General features: G+C 32.4%; 2 protein-coding genes across 10 annotated transcripts in view; both read left to right on the top strand.

Annotated features, from left to right (window-relative positions):
* The window catches only part of SENP7 (SUMO specific peptidase 7), a 128,037-nt gene extending 110,067 nt beyond the window's left edge, over positions 1-17,970 (top strand). For all 7 annotated transcript variants that reach the window (XM_010966379.3, XM_045503926.2, XM_045503930.2 and 4 more), the window contains 12 exons: positions 115-294; positions 1,536-1,798; positions 3,441-3,574; positions 4,972-5,088; positions 8,458-8,580; positions 9,836-9,928; positions 10,574-10,698; positions 11,698-11,750; positions 13,075-13,118; positions 13,216-13,284; positions 13,937-14,087; positions 16,128-17,970. In XM_010966379.3, coding sequence (XP_010964681.1) covers positions 115-294; positions 1,536-1,798; positions 3,441-3,574; positions 4,972-5,088; positions 8,458-8,580; positions 9,836-9,928; positions 10,574-10,698; positions 11,698-11,750; positions 13,075-13,118; positions 13,216-13,284; positions 13,937-14,087; positions 16,128-16,265 — 1,490 coding nt within the window. In that variant the 3' untranslated portion in view covers positions 16,266-17,970. The remainder of the gene's footprint in view (positions 1-114; positions 295-1,535; positions 1,799-3,440; positions 3,575-4,971; positions 5,089-8,457; positions 8,581-9,835; positions 9,929-10,573; positions 10,699-11,697; positions 11,751-13,074; positions 13,119-13,215; positions 13,285-13,936; positions 14,088-16,127) is intronic.
* Positions 17,971-18,096: 126 nt separating this feature from the next.
* IMPG2 (interphotoreceptor matrix proteoglycan 2) overlaps positions 18,097-21,116 on the top strand; it is a 66,335-nt gene continuing 63,315 nt past the window's right edge. For 2 of the 3 annotated variants that reach the window (XM_074362395.1, XM_074362390.1), the window contains exon 1: positions 20,616-21,050. In XM_074362395.1, the coding sequence (XP_074218496.1) occupies positions 20,720-21,050 (331 nt within the window). In that variant the 5' untranslated portion in view covers positions 20,616-20,719. Of the gene's footprint in view, positions 20,296-20,615; positions 21,051-21,116 lie in introns of those variants that run through there. The other variant, XM_045503923.2, reaches the window with a different exon arrangement.

Genomic DNA, 21,116 nt, shown 5'->3' with positions numbered 1-21,116 from the left:
CAGAAAAAACTTTGCATATAATTCTTTTTAAAAAATATATTGTGTTAAGAGTCATACAGTGTTGTATTGCTAAATAGATTAATTTATTACTTTGTTATCTTTTATTTGTTTCAGTGTCTCTGCATGAGATTTCATTGCTAGTGGATACCACACATTTAAAGAGGTTTGGGTTATGGAAAAGTAAAGATAATGATCACAGTAAAAGAAGTCATGCTATCCTCTTTCTTTGGGTATCGTCAAATTATCTTCAAGAGATTCAGACCCAGTTAGAAAACTCTCTATTAAGCCAGCAATGTGAGTATAAAGATTTCTGAATTTCAGGATAATCTGAGAAGCCCTATAAATAAAGTAATTTTCTTCTAAAATAATTTAGTAGATATAATTATTTCATTGAACTAAAATTAAGTTCATTGAATTAAAGATAATCCCTTAATATATAGTGAGATAAATTATTTTATTCATGTAATTTCTCCTTATAATTTTACTCAACCAAGTGAAACTATCTTATAAAATGAAAGGACTACCTTAACTTTTAGTCAGTTGACATCCTTGGCTACCTGTCTTACGAGTTTCTTGCCCTTATTTTATATTGAAATGTGACAGAGCTAATCAGTAGCAAAGTTAAATAAAATACACAATTCTTTATCTTCAACATTTCCTTCAGTTTCTAAAAAAGAAAACTCAATTTACTTACATATCATTTTTCTAAGACTGGATTGAATACTTTTTTGTATGTTCTTATAACACTTACCTGTGTATGTATATATATATACATACATACATACATATATACATCTTGAGATATTTCCCATCTCTGTTTAGTTTCCAGTTCTTAAGAAAGTCTGGTTTAGAATTGGATGAATCAAATTAGTAAGTTTCTTTCTTACCTCTTTAATCTCGCTATCATTTCCCCTCCTACTCCCTTGCACATTAAAGATATAAAGTAGTGATTGAAATTTTATACCTTTAAAAAATGTCTTGTTTTGCTGAACTAATTACTTCCAAATTAGTTGGGGAAATTCACATGATTAAATAGCAAAGAAGTTGGGAAAATACAGTGAGCCATTTATAAACATTATGCAGGGAGAGAATGTCATTTGAATCCACTGTTGAAATGATTGATGAGACAAAATGATTTTGAAGGAAGTATTTGAATAGAAATTTTTAGAAATTGGAATTAAAAAAATTGATATATAGAAAAGACTAGAGAAAAATAATTGCTTAGTCATAATTTATTTATTTAGTTATACATTCAGTAACAAATATTTATTAGCACCTACTAAATTCTGGGTACTGGAGATACAGCAGTCAGTTCCATTGTGGAGTTTCCATTCTAATGCAGTAGCAGTCTAAAAATTGTGAGTTTTGGTTCCAGGTTACTAATGACCTGTTTTGGGATTTAATTTGCCTGAGTTATTAACTAACCTACAAAATAGTTTGTTGAGTTATATACCAACTTACTGTTATTAATAAATTATTTTAACTATAATCCCCTTGAAAAATACTACTGATAAAATTTCTTTTTTCTTTCATAGCAAAATCCACTGAATTCATTTTCCTTGAGCTACACAGTTTTATTTCACAAAGAGAAGAATTGAAATTGAAAGATATTATGACAGAAATAAGTACAACCAATGGAGAATTAGAGCTTTCTTATCCATTGTCTTGGGTTCAGGCACTTCCTTTATTTCAGAACCTCTCTTCAAAAGAAAGTTCTTTTATTCACTATTACTGTGCTTCAACTTGTTCTTTCCCTGCTGCTGCTGCTGAAGAAATGAAGATGAAATCAGTATCTCAGGTTAGCATATGATTAATGTAATTAATGAGGGGGAGGGAGGCAGTTTGGTAAAAATTCTTTAATTGAAATTAGGATGATTTCAGAATGCTGTATTTTGTCAAAAGGGCATAGGAACCAACCTAGAAGAACTCCCAATGTCAAAGCTAGATCATTTAGATCAACAAAATCAGTAATGATAGCATGTGATTATTACCAAAGAATAAGATGTACCCATGAATCTATATTGATAAAAATGAATGAATGAATGAATGAATAAAAAATAAATAGTAAATAGTGGGTAAGGGACAATTCTTTTGTTAGAAAAGTATTCCAATTAATAAATGTAAAAGGAATAAGAGAAATATAAAACCACTGCTAGGAAAATTATGATTGTTGCAGGTAAGGTCCATTGAGAGATGCTTAATTTAATGGGTGAAAACTTAAGGTGAGATAAGATATGTGCATAATCTCAGTCTCTCATCCCAAATATTTCAATTACAAGAAGGAAAATAAGTAGTAACTTTACAGTGGAGAAACATGGCAGACATCACCTTAACGCAAGTGATCAAAATTAACATTACCAGTAATGAGACGCATCGACATAACATACCTGTCATATCATGCATAGAGTAGAGTACATCACTTCCGTGGCATTCTTCTTAGTATTGTATAACCTCAATCTAATCATGAGAAAATCAGACAAGGCTAGTTACACAATAACTGACCAACAGTCAAAAAAATATCAAGGTCATGAAAGACATGGAAAAGACTGAAGAATTACAGGATCTTGAAACAGAAAAAATTTATTAGTGGAAAAACCAGTAAAATCAGAATAAAGTGTATAATTTATAATATGAACACAACACCAACATTAATTTCTTACTTTTGATACTTGTACTATGGTTATATAAGATGTTATTATTAGGGGAATCTGGGAGAGGCTTGTCTGTTTTTTGCAATTCTTTTATAATCTAAAATTGTCTTGAAATAATAGTAAGTTAAAAAATTCTATGTTTTATTTTTATAGGAGGTTGGGAATATACATGTGGCTTGTATATCTCTGCCAAATACCTCTAGAAAGAAAAGTGTTTATTAAGTTTGTTGTGACCTGTGCCTGCACACACACACACTTACATGTGGCTTTGGTCTGGGGCTGATCTCTTATTTAAAAGGTCAATAGAAAGTTACATTAATGGAAGACAAGGTGTAAGACTTCACCACCATCTTTAATATAATGTCGTAAAAATTTTGCTTGGTAATTACATAGTATATATAAATTTGTATTTTTCCACTTAACAATAAAATATCAATTTATGATGTTATAAACTCTTTTTGGTCTCTCTTTTAAATTTTGTCCTACTATTTATTACCTCTTTTGTTTATTTTGAACAAAATGCACTGCTTTCAGATTCTAATTTAATTATAAAGCCCAGATCTGTAAGTAACACTTCAGGTTAAACTTTGGTCACTGTATGCACAGTATTGTTTGATCCAAAGTATTATTTTGTTTGGTTATATCTTTGTAGAAATTCTAAAAATATATATAACTCTTGGTATGTATTTCTTTTTGTCACATTTTCTCTTACAAGTCTAGGTTTTGACTTTGTTCTTTTGAGAGTTGATATGTATTTATAAGACCTTTTTCTTTGCCATTTTCTGTCAGCCCTCACATGCAGATACAGCCAAGCCTACTTACACCTTACTGCAGAAGCAAAGTAGTGGTTGCTACTCACTTTCTATTACATCTAATCCAGATGAAGAATGGCGAGAAGTCAGGCACACTGGACCTGTTCAGAAGTATGTACTGTGTCATATCCCGTTTGTAATAGGTGGGCAAATTAGTAGTTTTCATTCATGTTGTTGATTTTAAGTATTTTACCTTTTTAAAATGTTTTGACTTTCTTGCTGACAGTTAATAACAAATAATTATTAAAAAGTTAAAAGAAATTATTAAGAAAACAACCCATGCCATTTTGTTTCGTTTTATGTAAGTAAGTCAGAAATAGTAGCCAATATGTCAAATTTGGTAAGATTAAAGCATTTATTGAAAATATTCAAATAGCAATGTATGGCTTTTAGGAGTATATGTTCCATATCTGAATATATGATAGGAAAAATGAAATTGCTTGCTAAAGTGTGCTTCAGTTTAAGGTACTTTGGAGTTTAGCAGAACTTCCCTTTCAGATGTTGCTTCTTTGTTCACATTTTGCCTTTTATATGTCTTCTTTGGGTGGTAAGGCAGAATAAGGGAGTCTGTGCATTTGAGGGTGATTTCTAGTCCTTTATGTGATTCCTTTGTTAGGAAAAAAAAGTGAAATTATGAGATAGGAAAATAGCCAATAAGTTAGTAACTATTATATTAGCATTTAAAGTTTTCACATATTATTTGATTTAGGTGCCATGGTTACCAAGATTAAATCAATTGCAGGTGATTCTACTTGAATCTTTCTAGTTCAAGAAGTACATATTATACTTTTATTATTGACTATATTTGTGCCATGAGTACCACGCTGTCTGTTCCAAGACTGTAGCCAGAATTCACAATTGCTTTGATTTCTGAGCTTTAAAAGAGAGTGCCAGAGGAAACATGCGTAATTCGTTGTCATCTTGTTTTTCATTTCTTTCTGGTTGTGTTGTAATTATTCATTTCCTTTTTGTTCTCTTGAGTTTTATATTGTAAGCACTTTGTTATGGGAAACTTGCCTCCTAAGCTCCAGTGTTATTTCTTCATTGCCCAGCTGCTGGTGTAGAGTAGCCATCAGTGGGAGAACATAATTTTTGACTGCTGGCTCTTTTGAATGGAAAGGAACCAGTCTTGGCATTGGGAAGTGGAACATAGGAAAATCTTCTATAGTTTATTACTTTGGTTTTTTGAATGTTAAAAATTGTACATAAGAGACACATCTTCAGTGATATTGTAACTGAATGTGAGATATAAACCAATTGATCAGACAAATTTAAGACTAGCCCATATGGGAAGAATTAGAAATTATAAGGTACTCACTGAGAGTACTATCAGTAGCTTGTGAAAATAAAGGAAGGAAAATATAATAGCTTGTATTCTGTCAAATATTTTTTACCTACACATTTTAGCTACTGAATACTTCTTCCCTGTTATTGTTCCATATAACAAATCTCTTTGATACTAGAATTTTCAATATTAATATATTTCAACTTTATTTTTACTTTTGAAGGTTGATTGTGTATCCTCCACCACCTACTAAAGGGGGTTTAGGAGTAACTAACGAAGATCTGGAGTGCTTAGAAGAAGGAGAGTTTCTTAATGATGTGATCATTGATTTCTACCTTAAGTAAGTACAGTGATAAATGATCTCACTTGTTTTACAGGTTTTGATGTGAATCTTAAAGTGAATATCTTTATCTCTGAAGTGTTTTAACTCTAGCTAAAAATAACCTGCCAAAATACCAGATTTGAAAAATGTTTGCCTACCAAAGTTTTCTAGAGTTGACTAATTCAGTTTCATTCCTTTACTTCCCATAGATACTGTATACTTCAGAAGAGTTACTGTATTTTTGTTTTTGTTTTATTAATTGGCTTGTTTTTGATGGATAGCTCTTTGTCTTTTGTATTATTATATTATATTTGTATTACATAATTACAAATCACTTTGGGAACTGAAAAGAAGCAATTCTGTGTAGTTAGCTATTGTGTCTTAAAGCACTGTAAGAGTTAATGTCATTTTAAAAATCCATATCACTGTTCCATTAAAAATAATTTTCACTTTTTTTATAGCCAAGCTGAAGAAATATATAGGAAAGTTTTATAAACTTTCATGCAAAAGTAATTTGTCTCTAGCCCTCATGTTGTACTATATCCCTAGACCTACATTTCCAGCACTTCTTCAAGATGTCTCCTAATTATTTCACTGGCTCTTCCCAAACCAGTTTATTATCATCTTACTGCTGAAGAGGCCCTATTGTTTTACTAATAGTGCTATCCTTATTCGAGTCTCTTAGGCTCAGAATCTCAAATTATCATCTGCTCTTCATCTCAGACATTGTAGATTTAATTGCTAGAGGTTCTCTTTGGGTCTTTTTTATATCTTTCATGTCTCTATTTAATTTTTTAAACATGTGCAGCATAATTATTATATAATAACTATTTTAATGTCCTTTTCTACTTGTTCTAGTATATGTGTTAGTCCTGGGTTGTTTCAATTGACTGTTTTCTCTCTTCATTATGAGTCTTTGTTTATTTGTTTTTTGCTTCTTTGAATGTCTGGTAATTTTTAAATTGGGTGCTGGGGTATTTTTTTATTCCTGTAAATATTCTTGAATTTTGTTTTGAAATACAGATTGTTTGGAAACAGCTTGATGATTTTAAGGGTCTTGCTTTTTAAGAGCTGTTAGGTGAGACCAACAAGTTAATCCCTGCCACTGAGGAAAGACCCTTCTGAGTGCTCTACTCAGTGCTTCATGAATTACAAGGTTTTCCAGACTGGCTAGTAGGAACAGGCACCATTCCTGCAGCCTGTGTGAATGGTGGGTACCATTCCCTCTAATTTTTTCAGGTAGTTCTTTTCCTCAGCCTTGGACATTTTCTTTATATACATGCAATGATCAGTATTCTGCTAAATCCTAGAGGAGGACTCTGCAAATGTCTGGAGTTCTCTCTCTATACTGCTTTTTCTTTTCCAATATTCTGATCTGCAAGCTCCCACTGCCTTCTTCTCTTCTGACTCTCAGCATCTCCTCCGCTCTGGGAGCCTGTCAGGCTCCACCTGGGTTGTCCCTTCCTGTGCTGCAGCCTGGAAACTTGTCAAGGCAGTAAGCTGGAGCAATTATGGACCTCTCCATTTCTCAAGGGTCACTGTTCTTTGTTATATCATACCCACTATTTTGAAAACTATTGTTTCATTTATTTTGTCCAGTTTTCTACTTGTTTCAAACAGGAGTGTAAATCTGGTCCCTATTGTTCCATCTTGGCTGGGAGTGAAGTCTGTTATCATTGACTCTTCACCCTCCCCTCTCTACATACTCAGTTGCCTGAGTGGTAGATTCTGTCTAATTCATTTATTTGCTTTATTTTCTCATCATGATATTTTTAGTACTATGCATCTTACCTAAATTGTTATTCTTCACTCATCTCCTATATCCTTTGTCTCTATTTTCTGATCTGTTACATATATTATTACCACTATTATTATTCTTGAACTGCTCTGTAAGATGCAATTCCCACTAGAAACATTTAGTAATTTCTTATTACTCATCAAAATGAGCTCAAACATAGGCATTTGAGTGTCTTGATAATATGACAATAATCGGTCTTTCAGCTAATAACCCTATGCATATGACATAGTCCAGCAAAATTTAATTATAAATAGTTTATTAAACAAAGCCCATTCTTATTCACTCTTCTGCCTTAATGCCCTGTTTTTCTTGCTTCTTGCAATACTCTCCTCTTTATCATAACCTGTTGAAGTTTTATTCCTCTTTCAGGATTCCTTGGAAGTGTTACCTTCTTGAAACTTCCTGATCCTAAATAGATATTAACTGTCATAATACTTCATTTGCATCTCTTTTATGGTGCTTATAATATTTTGCTTTATTTTAAAGTTATTTGGTGGCATTATGATTATTCTCTTTCTAAAGGTTAAACATCTTACTTATTTTTGTATCCCTGTAATAGTGTCACATTTATATTTTGTGAGATGAAATGGATCATCTTTGCTGTTAATGTTAGGTTTTATTGGAATTAACTAACAAAATTTTATTTCTAATTCAGTTCTAATAGTATTTTCCTATACTTTCTCTTCACTAAACTTTCTGTATCTCTGTCTTATTGACTTCTTTTCAGAGAGGATTCTAACTTTTTAAAACCTCTCTTCTGTTTATTGTTTAAATTGATGAATAACTTTCAAGTAGTGAAGTGCATAAATTTTAAGTGTGCAGCTCATGAATGCTCATTTATGTGTGCACTCATGTTATCATCATCCAGATCAAGATAAAGAACACTTGTAGCACAGCAAAATCATTCTTCGTGTTTCCTTCCACATAGAATACCCTCCCCACAACTACATTAAAAAAATTCAAGTTGTGTTTGTTTTTTATGCTTTTTTCTAAAAAAAAAAGCAATTACAAGATCATTTTTGAACCTTTATAAACTATTAAGAATAGCAGTTACCTGATTTTGAAGGGCTTAATTATTAAGTGATTAAATTATAACCTTATATTGAAGAGCTGTTTTAGTATAGAAATGGATTAAGGATTTAGAAATTAGTTACGTCTCAGTTGTTAAAGTTTCTCTAGTTTTATTTAGGAGTGTCATAGTTTCAATTTTATATTTGATTGTGTGATTATTTGATTAATATTTCCTCGTACCCTCGCTTTTTTGTATTGTAAGCTCTATGGAGGCAGGTGCTTTTTTTTTTTGTCCCCTCTTATTCTGTGTCTCTAGTGTAAATGTGGTGCTTGGCACATGTTAGGAATTTGTTAAATAATTGTTGAGTGAATGAGTGAGTAAATGGAAAATTTCTTCTTCAACTGACCTTAATAGAAGGTGATGTAACTAAAGAACAAAAAATGCGAAAATCAGAGCAAATTACAAGATTGTTTTGACTTTGGACAAACAGTGAAGATTTTCAGAACACATAAGATAATTGGAGGAAGACCAAGTAAAATCTAAAAATAACTTACTTTAAGGTGTTGCTACTTTACAGGTATCTTATATTGGAGAAGGCATCTGATGAACTTGTTGAACGAAGTCACATTTTTAGTAGCTTTTTCTATAAATGCTTGACGAGAAAGGAAAATAATTTAACAGAAGATAATCCAAATCTTTCGTAAGTCAGTCTTCTAATGTATTTAAATTTTAAGAGGAAAACAGTGTTTTGACGCTCCTAGTGAAATAATGTCTTACATTACTTCCCAGAGTGAGTGAGCAGAATTACCACTTGTGCAGATCTTGGGCCAGTTTGCTCTGGGAGACGTTTCTCACCCTTCTGTTCTGTTCCCTATCACAGGGAGGCTGACTCTTGCAGGTTGCTTTTCCAGTTGCATGTTCTGTGGGGGACACTGAGGTTGGAGGGCAAGGAAAGAAGCAGCCAGGATGTTTTCTACTGTACCATCTTTGCCTTGGCAGTTACTCTGGTAGTGGTTCTGTTTCTGCTCTGGGTCTGTCTTGCACCGGACGGACCTGGTAGAGCTCCAGCTTCCATCTGGAGGTGCTGCTTCTTCACTTTGCCCTTCAGCATAAAGTGTAGCATTGTCCTACTATGCTAATCTCTGGTTGCCTCCCTGGTTGCCTTTTTTGGCTTTGCACTTTTTTATCACCACTGAAGCCAATTCTTTGCATTACATTTTATCTGTCTTAAATACATAGGGTGGTGTATGTTTTCTTGGTCACACCCTTACTGACATACTACTATTTAATTAAACTGATTTAACAGTTCACAAAATACCATATTTGTCCTCATAATTTAGCTGAATTTCTGTCCAAGTATTTTTTGATTAATTCTAAAACCTATAGAGCGGTGGCTAGGGATGGGCATGGAGGAGGAAGGAATAGATTTTGTAGCTTAAATAGCACTGACTCAGACAGCTGTGAGCATGGAACTGCTTCATCCCTCCCCCACCCTAACAATCCGTGTGATAATCTCTACAGAAGAACCCTGATAAAATTAAGGGGTTTTGTTTTTTAAAAAGTTAACATAAACTTTTGTCTACCACTTTACAAGGTACATTTTTGTACATTATTTCTTCCCATAACAATGTTTTTAGATATATAGGGCATTTTTCAGTTGAGGAAGCAGGGCAATAAAGATTGGCAGAACTCTGGTGAGTGACAGAACAGGCTGGTACTGAAATCTTTATCTTTTAACTTCTAACCCAGAGATGTTTTCATTGTGCTGGACTAAAAATAGCCAGGAGTTAATAAAAGGAGATAATTTTCTAGTCCATTAAATATTATATCTTGAAGAAGATGATTAAATAAGCTAAAACTAGCATTTTTCAGTGTATAAAATGGACTCTTGAAAACCTTATCTTAAAATTTTAATTTTTTTGTATACCAAATATATCTATCTTTTACATTTCTAGAATGGCTCAGAGAAGACATAAAAGAGTAAGAACATGGACTCGTCACATAAACATCTTTAATAAAGATTATATCTTTGTGCCTGTAAATGAGTCGTAAGTATTTCAGATTACTTAAAAACAAAATCACAGACAGTGCAGAAAAAATATTTTGTGCATTTTTAGATTAATAAGCAATAAAAAGTGTGGATATATAAACTTAGGTGTTATTTTTAATTTTTTCTAAAGAAGTAGCTAAAATAATGAGTTTATTTATCTTAGATTTTGGTTTGATGGTATTTATATTATAAATAGTGAAAAAATTAAAATGATAGTTGCCCACAAGACTATAATGACTGAGACATTGAATTTTTGGTTGGGGGTACTCAAGAAAAGATTTTGAAGACAAAAGATCAGAGTGTTTTAGGAAGAATCTTCAAATGCTTATGAGAACAAGCTCTTTACGCACCAATAGAAAGAAGGTGATGCTATAAGTCTATTTATTAAACCAGATCTTTAACAGGACACACCAATTATATGAAAGTAAATTAGTTTGAATTACTCAGATTTTACTCTAAGAAGGCTTACTACTTTTTAAATTAGTTTGGAATGTGTGTTCTGTATTATATCAGATATTAGAATGGACTTCTTCAAAATAGATAAGAAGTTTATCATACCCACCTTCTCAGCTATAGTTCTTGAACTTATTCTTCTAGGTTGTTTAGATTTTGTGTTATTAAGAACCTATTTCTTTTTCAACAGGTCTCACTGGTATCTTGCAGTCATTTGTTTTCCATGGTTAGAAGAAGCTGTGTATGAAGATTTTCCACAAACTATATCCCAGCACTCCCAGGCTCAGCAATCCCAACATGACAATAAAACAATAGGTGATAAACTTAGCATAGATGGTGTTTTTAATAATGATAGTAACAGTAAAATGAATGTAGCAAACAATATGAAGTTAACAGATAGTATAGTTATTTATTATCATTAAACATATTAGAAGAAATAGTGTCTGAAATTTTCATGATAGATGCCCAGACTCATGTATAGACAAAATGTAATTCTCAAGTTATACTGTTAGATCAGGTTTTATCATAGTACTTTTTATAGTATCATCTTGCTAATGTGCCTAACAATTCATGCTGTGAATCTTCAGGCATAGCTTGAAATCTCCTGTTTTTTCTTTTTCTTAATATAAATGAGCACAATTCTTGTTGACACTAGTAATTGGGCTAGGTAGTATCAGGTCTCTTATAATTCTTCCATGATTTTTCTTACATTAATGAAGTAAGCAAATGAAGCAAACCCAATCTTAATGAAGTAAGCAAACAGAAAACAAATCAAAATTATATTTTATAGCTGTAGTCTAAGTGGTAAGCAAATTAATAATAGCCATAACTCTTCATAACTGGCCAAAACCTTTCTCTAGTGGGGAAGGAAGAAAAACCAATAAAAGAACAGATTATTTTCAATTTTGTTTAATCCTCTTGTGCTTCAAAAGTATATTTTTGCAACCCTCTGTGATCATAGTTTAGAAGAATTATTACTAGGCAAATTAAGAATCCTCCACAATTAAACACTAGGGATTTTGATCATTGAGCAGTCTTTGAAGACTGTCTTTTTATAGGAAACTGGCCCAGCTAACTGGCAGTTCAGGTTTTGGCTCTGGGCTTTATGTATTGTCTGATGACAGCTATCCATGATCAGTTTTCTGTGTTAATTGAATTTTTCATAACATTAACCATGAAAAATAACTAAATAGATTCCGGGTATTTTTTCCCTTTATTTACTGCTATGCATACAAATTTCAGTTTAAGCTTATCTAAATGCTTTGTATTATACATAAAATTATCACACATAACTGCTTTGTTGTTCCTAACTAGATAATGATCTACATACTACTTCAGCACTGTCCTTGGGTACGGAGGATTCCCAAGTAAGTGTGTTTTTTATAGATGTAAAGGAAGGAAAACTCATAAATATAATAATATTATCTGTAAAACAAGGCATAGCTAAGTGAGCTATGATGGATATTGGTGGACCATAATTAAATTGTGCTGTTTTATGATCCTTTGATGTATTTTGTTGGGATAGGAAAGAGAACAAGAGAAATTATCATTCTTCTTGCGTCTGTTTAGCTTACTTTAACTCTCTAGGTTTGTTTATTTACTAGTTTATCTGATCTTGATTGGCTACTTTTCCAATTTCTATAGAAAAATGTACATTATTCTTCATTAAGTCAGAATTTCTTGGGCTTAGAGTAATTAATAACCTATGTTTTATATTCAACATTCTATTATTGTGAATTGTTGGTGAAAATTATTCAAAGTAGACTCATGGTCAATCCATATGACTCCTGAGGCTAAGATAGTTACTGTTAACTTCTCTTTAAATAGACCTCCAAACTGGTATTCATGGTCTAGATTTCATTGTTCTTGATTAGGTAGCCACATACTTTTTTTTTTTTTTTTTTTTTTAATAAATACAGGCAGCAGCAGCAGCCTCCTTGGCCCAGGCCTGTGTCTTTACTGTCACTGGAATAGGGTGGGCAGAAGGAAGGTGGTTTCCTTTTCTGCTGTCACAGTGGCAGAATAAGGGAGTTCCTTCTTGCTCCCAGAGCCAGGTTTCCCAGACTGAGTTCCTTGGAACACTTATTCTGAGATGCAGTTTATGATAACAAGAATTCTAAGGTCAGTTAAGTTGAGTAGGCCCTGTGTCCTATTCCTCTTAGAGATTCACTGTTATATTAGAATAATATAGGTAGTGAGAAGTTCCACACTGAAGAAAATTTGATCTATTCTCAAATTTATCAAAATTAACAAAATAACCCATCTCTTGTCCCTTAATACGTATTAATACTCTGCTTCTTATGTTTCAAGGGGAAGCAGCCTGTCTCTACTGACATTGTATATTAAGAGAATATGTATAAGGACAGGTTAAATTAACATGTTTATCTTTGCTAAGATGGCAAGTCTGAATGGAAGCAATTCAAGTTCCATGTTGTGTTTTAGGCCATATTAAAGCTCCATAACTTATTGAGGCCACATGTAAAAGTATATAAACTATTGTTTCACCAGTATAAGAACATAAATCAAAAAATTTTTGAAAAATGATGTTGGCTTACTTCAGTTGATGAAAAGAACTCTAATATTTGAAATTTTAATTTCATAGTTGTTAGAAATATTTTAAAGAGTAACTGAGTATTGTAAAGTCATAAACTAGCTTTAATTGTAAAGTCATAAAAATTCATGTTATTTTAGAGTCCTGAGATGAATACATCAGTACCAAAGAAAATGTGTAAAAGGTAGGTACATGCTATAATAATACAGTTTTTTTCAGATATTTAGGTTTACTTTCTATGCACATATGTCCATATTGATTTCTTCTTTTACTTTTCATAGGCCGTGTATTCTCATTCTAGACTCCTTAAAAGCTGCTTCTATACAAAACACAGTTCAGAATTTACGAGAGTAAGTAATGACAATTTTACTAAAATCTCAATAATTATTAGGTTACCTTAAGAATTACTGAAAAGATTATGTCAGGAATTATATTTTATTATGTGTTTAGATGAGGCCTATAAATAATTAATAATAAATATCACCATTATGTCTTAATCTTCAAGTATTAAAATGTTTCTCAAGGATAAATTAAAAGTAAATTTAGAACTTGTAGTTATAATTGAACAAAAGCATAGTTTTACAACAGCATTGCAACTATTAGTGGTTATCAAAAGTAATGCTTTAACAAGAAGTAAGAACTCTTACATTCTTATCATGTGTGTTTGTAATTTTAAAATTTACTGTAGGATATGGAAAAAGCTACCAACTAAAGTTTAAAAATAATTTGTTAAATTACTTTGTAATATAAGTTATTTATATATATGAGTTATGAAAGTTGAGTTGTTGAAAAAATCTAGCTTTTATTTTGAAACTCAGGTGATTTTCTTTAAAGTAGCACTTTTGAAGCCTCACATATTATAATTTGTACTGTTAAAGTTTAGTCTGGCAGTGTGTCTGGAGGCAACATATTTGGCAGCAAATGTTTTTTGATCTTTGTGAAAGTGTTACATAATAGTAAAGAAATTTCTACTCAAGTCACTCTACTTTTTGATGATTTAAGGTATTTAGAGGTAGAGTGGGAAGTTAAACGAAAAACTCATCGTGAATTCAGCAAAACAAACATGGTGGACCTGTGCCCTAAAGTTCCTAAACAAGATAATAGCAGTGATTGTGGGGTATATTTACTTCAATATGTGGAAAGCTTCTTTAAGGTATGTAAAGATATAAATATGTTCTAAATTCACAATTATCAGCATATAATCACAAAATTACTGGGCAAGCAAAGAAGCAGGAAAATGTTACAGGTTATCAGAGGGAGAAAAAAGGCATAGAACTGCATACAACCCAAATACTGGGATTAGCCAAATAAGAACTTAAAAATTATATGATTAATATGTTAGAGAAAATAGTCAAAGATAAACAAAATGTGTGAAATGAAATCTGCTAAGAAAAATCAAGTGGGCCGAAAATGCATAATGATATATCTGAAATTAAGAACTTACTGGATGGATTTAACAGCCCACTGAATACAGCAGAAGATAGGATTAGGGAATTTAAAAAAAGGACTAAAGGTATCTCACTGTAGCTCAGACAGGGAAAAGAATGTAAAGAAGAGAACAGAGCATAAGAGATAAGTGTGATACAGTCAAAAAGTCTAATTTATATGTAATTGGAGTCCCAGGAGGATTGGGGAGTGGGGTGGAGAGACAGAATGAAGCAGATACATATTTGAAGAAGAATTTTCAAAACTAAAAACTTGTGTATTCAAGAAGTTGAGAAAACCTTAAACTGCATAAGTACAGTGACAAGTATGGGTATTATTATCCAGCTTATCAGAGACTCTATAGGAACTGTAGCAACATTTAAAAGAGATATTAAATAGCAAGGGATCACCCTTTGCTTTTTGAGCTGTTAGCTCATTACTTCAGTCATTACCAATATTATTTATGGAGATGAGTATAAGGCTTGTTTGGAGAATCCTTAAAGGTGCTTTCAAAGCATAAAGGTTACAGTATGCAGTTACAACTTCTTGTATAATTGGGGAGGATTGATAATATATAATAGACGATGGTACACATTATGAAAAACCATTCAACATGTTACATTGTTATTGTTGTTTTCCTTTTTTATTCCTACACTGGAACTTCATTATACGGTGACAGTTCTGGTCTTCTAATACTCTTTCCGAAGAGATTTGCTTTTGTTTTTAGGATATCCAAAGTGCTTTATTACATAACATATTATGAGTCTGTTACATAATTCTACTTTATGTGTAGCTTCAGTCTGTAGAACTTCTAGTGTAGGTTGCAGCACTGTTTAATGAAGATTCCTTGGTGGAGGGGAATATATTTGTACAAATATATTTGTACACTAATGTGACAGCATAGGTTGAAGAAAATAGATTTCAGGTTGACCACTCAAAACCTGTGGAACTTTGTAACTTGACCTTAACAAAAACAGTATTAATTCTAATAAAAATACTTGCAGAGTTAAATCTCCACATTTGCTCCTAGAATCACAGTCAGTCCATCACTTCAACTTTATACCCTGGGACTCTTAATTTCTTCTTCAAGATGTAAGTCCTTCTTACATATGGCTTCTAATAGTTTCATCAAATTTATGAACATGATCTAGGGGAAGCCTTCTTCAGCAGTTATTTATTCTTTAAAACACAGGCAGAAATGTCTTTGTAGTTGGAACTTGCAACTTCATTGATCAGTTTAATACAATGGAAAATGTAGCAGTTCTTGAAGCCATTTAATTGGCTGTTTCTTGCACTAAAAGATGGTACTTCTGCAGGATTTTCTGTTTTTTTATCTGAGACTCTTCATTTACTGCTAAGGCTTTCTCTTTTAATAGTTTCAAAATATTAACATTTTGGAAAAAATCGTGTTCAAACCAACTGGACTTCTGCATTGTGCTGCATTATTCTCTGTTTATCAATTCCGTTTGCACTAATTCATAATTCACTTAAACATGCATTGTAGCAAAACAGATGGTATTTATTTTTGATGTTCAAAAGTTAGCAATTTAGTGAAATATTCTGAAGTTGATTGTGGTGATGGTTGCACAATTCTGTGAATATACTGAAAATCATTCAACTGAGTAGGAGAATTGTATGGTATGTGAATTATATCTCAGTAAAGCTGTTACTTTAATAAGTTAGCAATTTCTCATCTCTTACAAAAATGAAATTAAAACAAATTTGAATTATAATGCTAAAGTGATTGTATTGTCTTTTCTCTCATTAGGATCCTATTGTTAACTTTGAACTTCCAATTCATTTGGAGAAATGGTTTCCTCGTCATGTGATAAAGACCAAACGGGAAGATATTAGAGAGCTCATTTTGAAACTTCATTTACAGCAACAGAAGGGCAGCAATAGCTAGTTAATCTGTACAAACATGACACAGATGCTCTATACGATTACTGGAAAGCCGCTTACCAGCATTTGTGTTAGCCAGCTCACAGAGAAGAAAATAACTTGTAGTAGTTTTATAAGTCATTGTACATTATTTAAAATATATAAGATATATTATTAGAATTGTCGGGATCGTGTAGATGGGATGGAAATAGGGGTGATATAGAGAAACTTATTAGAAATTAAAATTTCATAAATATTTGATATTTTTCTGATTAAATATGCTTGGATTATGCAATAGCGTATGTAATGTGGGAATGTTTTTGTAGATAAGAAAACTATGTGATCTGTACTTCCACATAACTGGGAGTTGAAGGGAGGTAGGTCCTCCCTGGTGCCAGCCCCAGTGCTTGTCAAATTTGACAAGTCACATTATATTGTAATTCTGTTCTTTGCAACTCAAGCATGCAGTATGAATACTGTGTATTTTTTTAAAAAGAATTTTAGTATCAAGGCTTCAGAAAATGCCATTTACGGCATCCCTTCTGTATAGTGTAAGAGAAGACATTATGTTAGGAAGGTAATAAAAATGCACTCTTTCAAAGCGCAGCTTATTTTTCTCAGTTGCTAAATGGAACCGTCACTCTGCTCTAATTGTTATTTGTTTTCCATTTCTTTTGATGTCATGTGTGGGGATCTGAGAGTTTAGTTCATTCAGAGTGAAATTCGGACACAAAGAATTTAGCTATCCAAAATAGGTTTTTAAAACTGTATATGTAGTTCAGCTTAGTTTATTTGAGGTATAGCTATATAAAAATTGAATCCTATCCTATTCTGGTACCCAGAATATATGTACACAGTTTCTTTTAAGTATAGAAGATAAAATTAGTGTTTTCATAACTTTAATTAAAAACTCCTCAAAGTCTTATTTATTGTTAGAGCTAAATATATAATTTTATCGCTCCACTTACCCACTATTCATCTGCAAAAGCCAGATTGCTCTCATTGCTTTTAAAATTTAAATCATAACTTTTAGAGATCTGTGATCCTCGTGGAGCAGAGTTTTTATTAAATGTTCAGGTAACAGTTCTGAATTGATGTGATGATGGTGGTATTTCATGTGATTAAACGCTTCACAGCCTCCTTATGCTGTCAGGAATACTTTGAGAGGATGATTATATTGTATTTTCTCAGACAATAAAAATGGTTTTTAATAATATTTTAATGTTCTGCTTAAAGCATCTCTTGGATTTACATTCTGTTTAAAGCATCTCTTGTATGTAGAGCAATGAAGCAAAGGCAATTTAAGATGAGGCTAAAAGTCGGAACATTTTATTTAAAAATTATGTGAATTGAAGTTGTGAGTTAAGCCTAGTGTTCTTAAGTTTCTGTTAATCCTGTCACCATCTTTATATTGTTAAAGATGTTTGTCCTTTGGAGATTTCTTATAAAGGTGGTTATAATTACATATTTCATTCCCAATTTGTGTGTGTGTGGGAGGGGACTTTTTTAGATTACTATTAATTATTTTGTATATCTAATTTTGGGAAAACAAGTATATAATACATTTTCTTGTGACTTCTTAACTTCTTTTGTTTGTATGTTTTTCAAAGATACCACTGTCCTTTATCATGTTTTGAAGATTGTTTAAAACTCATTTTCCTAAATTAATGTGGAAATAATACTTTGAGAATATCAACATTTTATATTAAACATGTTTTTAATTCATTAAATTGAGGTGTAATTTTTTTCTTAAAAAATGTAAGCCATTCATAGAGATAAATTTTAAATTGTATTATTCTCAGTGCCATCATATAATTGATGCTTAGATTAATTTTTCTTCCTGTTTTAGCAGACATATAGTTAATTTGATTGTCAGTCCAGGGAACATTTTTGAGCATCTACTACTAGCAGGCAGCGTACTAGGTAGAAAAAATTGAAGGGCAGCTCTTATTCCTAAGTCATTTATAGTCTGATGGGAGAAGTGGACGTATGAACAGTTTTAATAGTCCCTGTTAAAAACAATCATAGAGTTTCTTTGGGAGCACAGGAGTGTGTTCAGCCTGGGATGTGTGTGTGTGTGTGTGTGTGTCTGTGTGTGTGTGTGTGTGTGTGTGTCTGTGTGTGCGTGCGTGTTTGTGTTAGTGAGAGGTGGTAGATAATAAGAGGGTTGTCAGTGGACAGGGAAAGCCCTCTTAGAGAAGATAACACTATTTTTGTTTTGCAACACTTGGGATAAGGAAAGTGGCAGCTCTTTTTTTTTTTATTTTTAAAGTCATAATCCAATCACTTAACTAGGATTTAGAAGTTGAATACCTCTAAAAATCAGCTTTTTTGTTTTTTTGTTTTTTATTTTAGGGGGAAAAGAGGTCTAGACTTGTCATACAGAGCCCTTTCTAATCTGATTCAAAATTACGTTCTATTCTCATCTTTCCACCATCACCTACTTTTTAGTCAAGTAAGATTATTCATTTACACTTTAATTACTTTTGGCTTAACTCCAAGCTTAAGCCCTTTCTTAATAGGAAATTATCTTAGGTTTTCCTTCTTTCAATACTATTTCTTTGGAGGAATACTGAGCTAGAATAAATGTTAGTTGTATTCAATATTTTTTTTTCTATCATGAAAGTGACCTCTAATTGTTGAACTGTCTGGATTGGGAGAACTATGAGTAGACATGCATACCCTGAAGGCCTTCTTGACCAGAACATAATACTCTTGGAAAACATGTATCCTTGCTTCCCTCTGTAGTCTCTTGTAACTAAGCTTGTCCTTATGGAAATCTGGAAACTTTGCCATGGGGCTGTTTAAAGTCATGGTTCTATGTGTATGAGGCTTCTTTATGTTGGAGTGGTCTGTACCCACCCAGGTGGTCTCTTCTCTGATAACTGAGTTTGCTGTTTTGGGGACTGGAGAAATCAGGGTCAGGACTATTTAAGATTCTGAAGAGGAATGTGCTTTAGATCTTTACAAAAAAATTTTTTTTTCACCAGAGAACTTTGCCAGAGATACGTAAGATAGAGATTTATTGCTATTTCATAGTAAATCCTAGCTCCCACGGGGATTGTGACCAATTTTATTTGCTTTTTACTAGGTTTATTTGATAAAGATAACTGTGAAAAATTTTTATCTGGTCTCCTATTGCGGTAAAGGATATCCTTTCTTGGTTAGGTGTTCCTCATGTAGATAAACACACTGGGCCTCATGCTTAATAGCAAATTAAGCAACAAAGTTATTATCACATAGCTATCATTCATATTGTGTGCTTAGTGTGTGCTAGGTACTATTCTAAGTGTTTTCTGTGTGTTAACAAATTTAATCCTCACAACATCTCTATCATGAGTTAGCTTTACTATTGCTATCCTATTTTATAGATAAGGAGACATAGTAGTTTTAGTGAAAGGTGTTCAATTTTTTTTTTAATTAAGGAGGGAAATTTACAAGACAGTAGCTTTCTTACAAAGAGAAACAACTTTGTTTGTATGTAGCTCTGTATTTCTGATGTAGATATAGTCATTCTGGCCTTTTTATGCTTACAAATCGTAGTTGTGGAAGAACTCGGAGAATATGTGAATCTGTCAGGTATGACTAGCAGATTGAGACAAATTGTAAAACAGTGAGTTACATGTGAAACATTATTTTTAACTGGACGGACTGCTTGTTAAAGGCAAGGAGAGTGTTGGTAAAGAGCTTAGCTGGCTAGATTAGAATAAAGAAATTGTCTCCTCCCATCTGTCCTAATTAGCTTATCTTTCCTGCTTTCAGAGCATGCTGGTCAGTTCAGAAAAGAAGTGAGAGATACTTTGAAAGGGTACCATTTTTATTTTGCTAATTTATAATGATTTTGGAATGGTTGTCAGTTCTCAAACAAACTTTTAAATGTTAGACCTTTTCTGTAACAATTTATTTGAAGGTTCAAATCTTTGGGACTCAGTTAAGGATTTTGGCCTCTCCTCATCTGATTTTGGCTCAAATGATTATGTTTCCTCATTTTGAGAAGATTTATCTGGGTATTTTGATATTTGTCCTGATAGAAGGAAACCTTCCATCATTAACAGGTATTTAAAAATCTACATTATTTTATCTTTCTTTATATCTGTAGTATATTCTCTCTAAAAATAACATTATTTGATATGACTGCTGAGAAATTTAATCAAATATTACTCTAGTAGTCTTTGATATTGCTTTGTTTAAACTTTTATAATTTCTCCTGTCGGTTCAATACCCAGTACCTCCATTAAAAAAATAATAATCTCTCCAGTAATTTTGGTTTTCTTCTTCATTAGTAATTCCTATTTCAGACCTTCCTTCCTCTTATTTCATATGTTGAAATTGTATGTATACTTGATTTCAATAAATAATAGTCTTGAAGTAAAGGAGTAGGAATTAAATGGAGAAAAGATTAAATGCTTCAGTCCACCCCTCCTCAGGCACACATGTTTATAATTTGAGCATTGAGTTCAAAATCCAAACGTGGCACAGATGTCAGTTTTTCTTTGTTACCTTTCATACTGTATCTTCTTCTGTCATCAGAGGCTTTATTTATGCTTTCATTCTGTAGCGCAAACCTACTTATCTTTAGAAGAGATTCAAGAACCCAAGAGTGCAGTTTCTTTTCTCCTGACGGACTCAGAATCCACAGACTCTTCTTTACCTTCCGAAAAGAAACAACCTCTGGATCACAGGGAAACTGAGAGACAGTGGTTGCTCAGAAGAAGGCGATCTACTCTGTTTCCTAATGGTGTGAAAACGTGCCCAGAAGAAAGTGTTACTGAGGCTGTGGCAAACCATGTGAAATATTTTAAAGTCCGAGGTAAGCAAACAACCAAACCCTTAGGCTCCATGGTGAAATTCAAACGTAGTTCTAACACAATTGTAT

Source organism: Camelus bactrianus, chromosome 1 (assembly GCF_048773025.1).
Source record: "Camelus bactrianus isolate YW-2024 breed Bactrian camel chromosome 1, ASM4877302v1, whole genome shotgun sequence".
Taxonomy (NCBI): domain Eukaryota; kingdom Metazoa; phylum Chordata; class Mammalia; order Artiodactyla; family Camelidae; genus Camelus; species Camelus bactrianus.
This window is presented reverse-complemented; position numbering and strand designations above follow the sequence as displayed.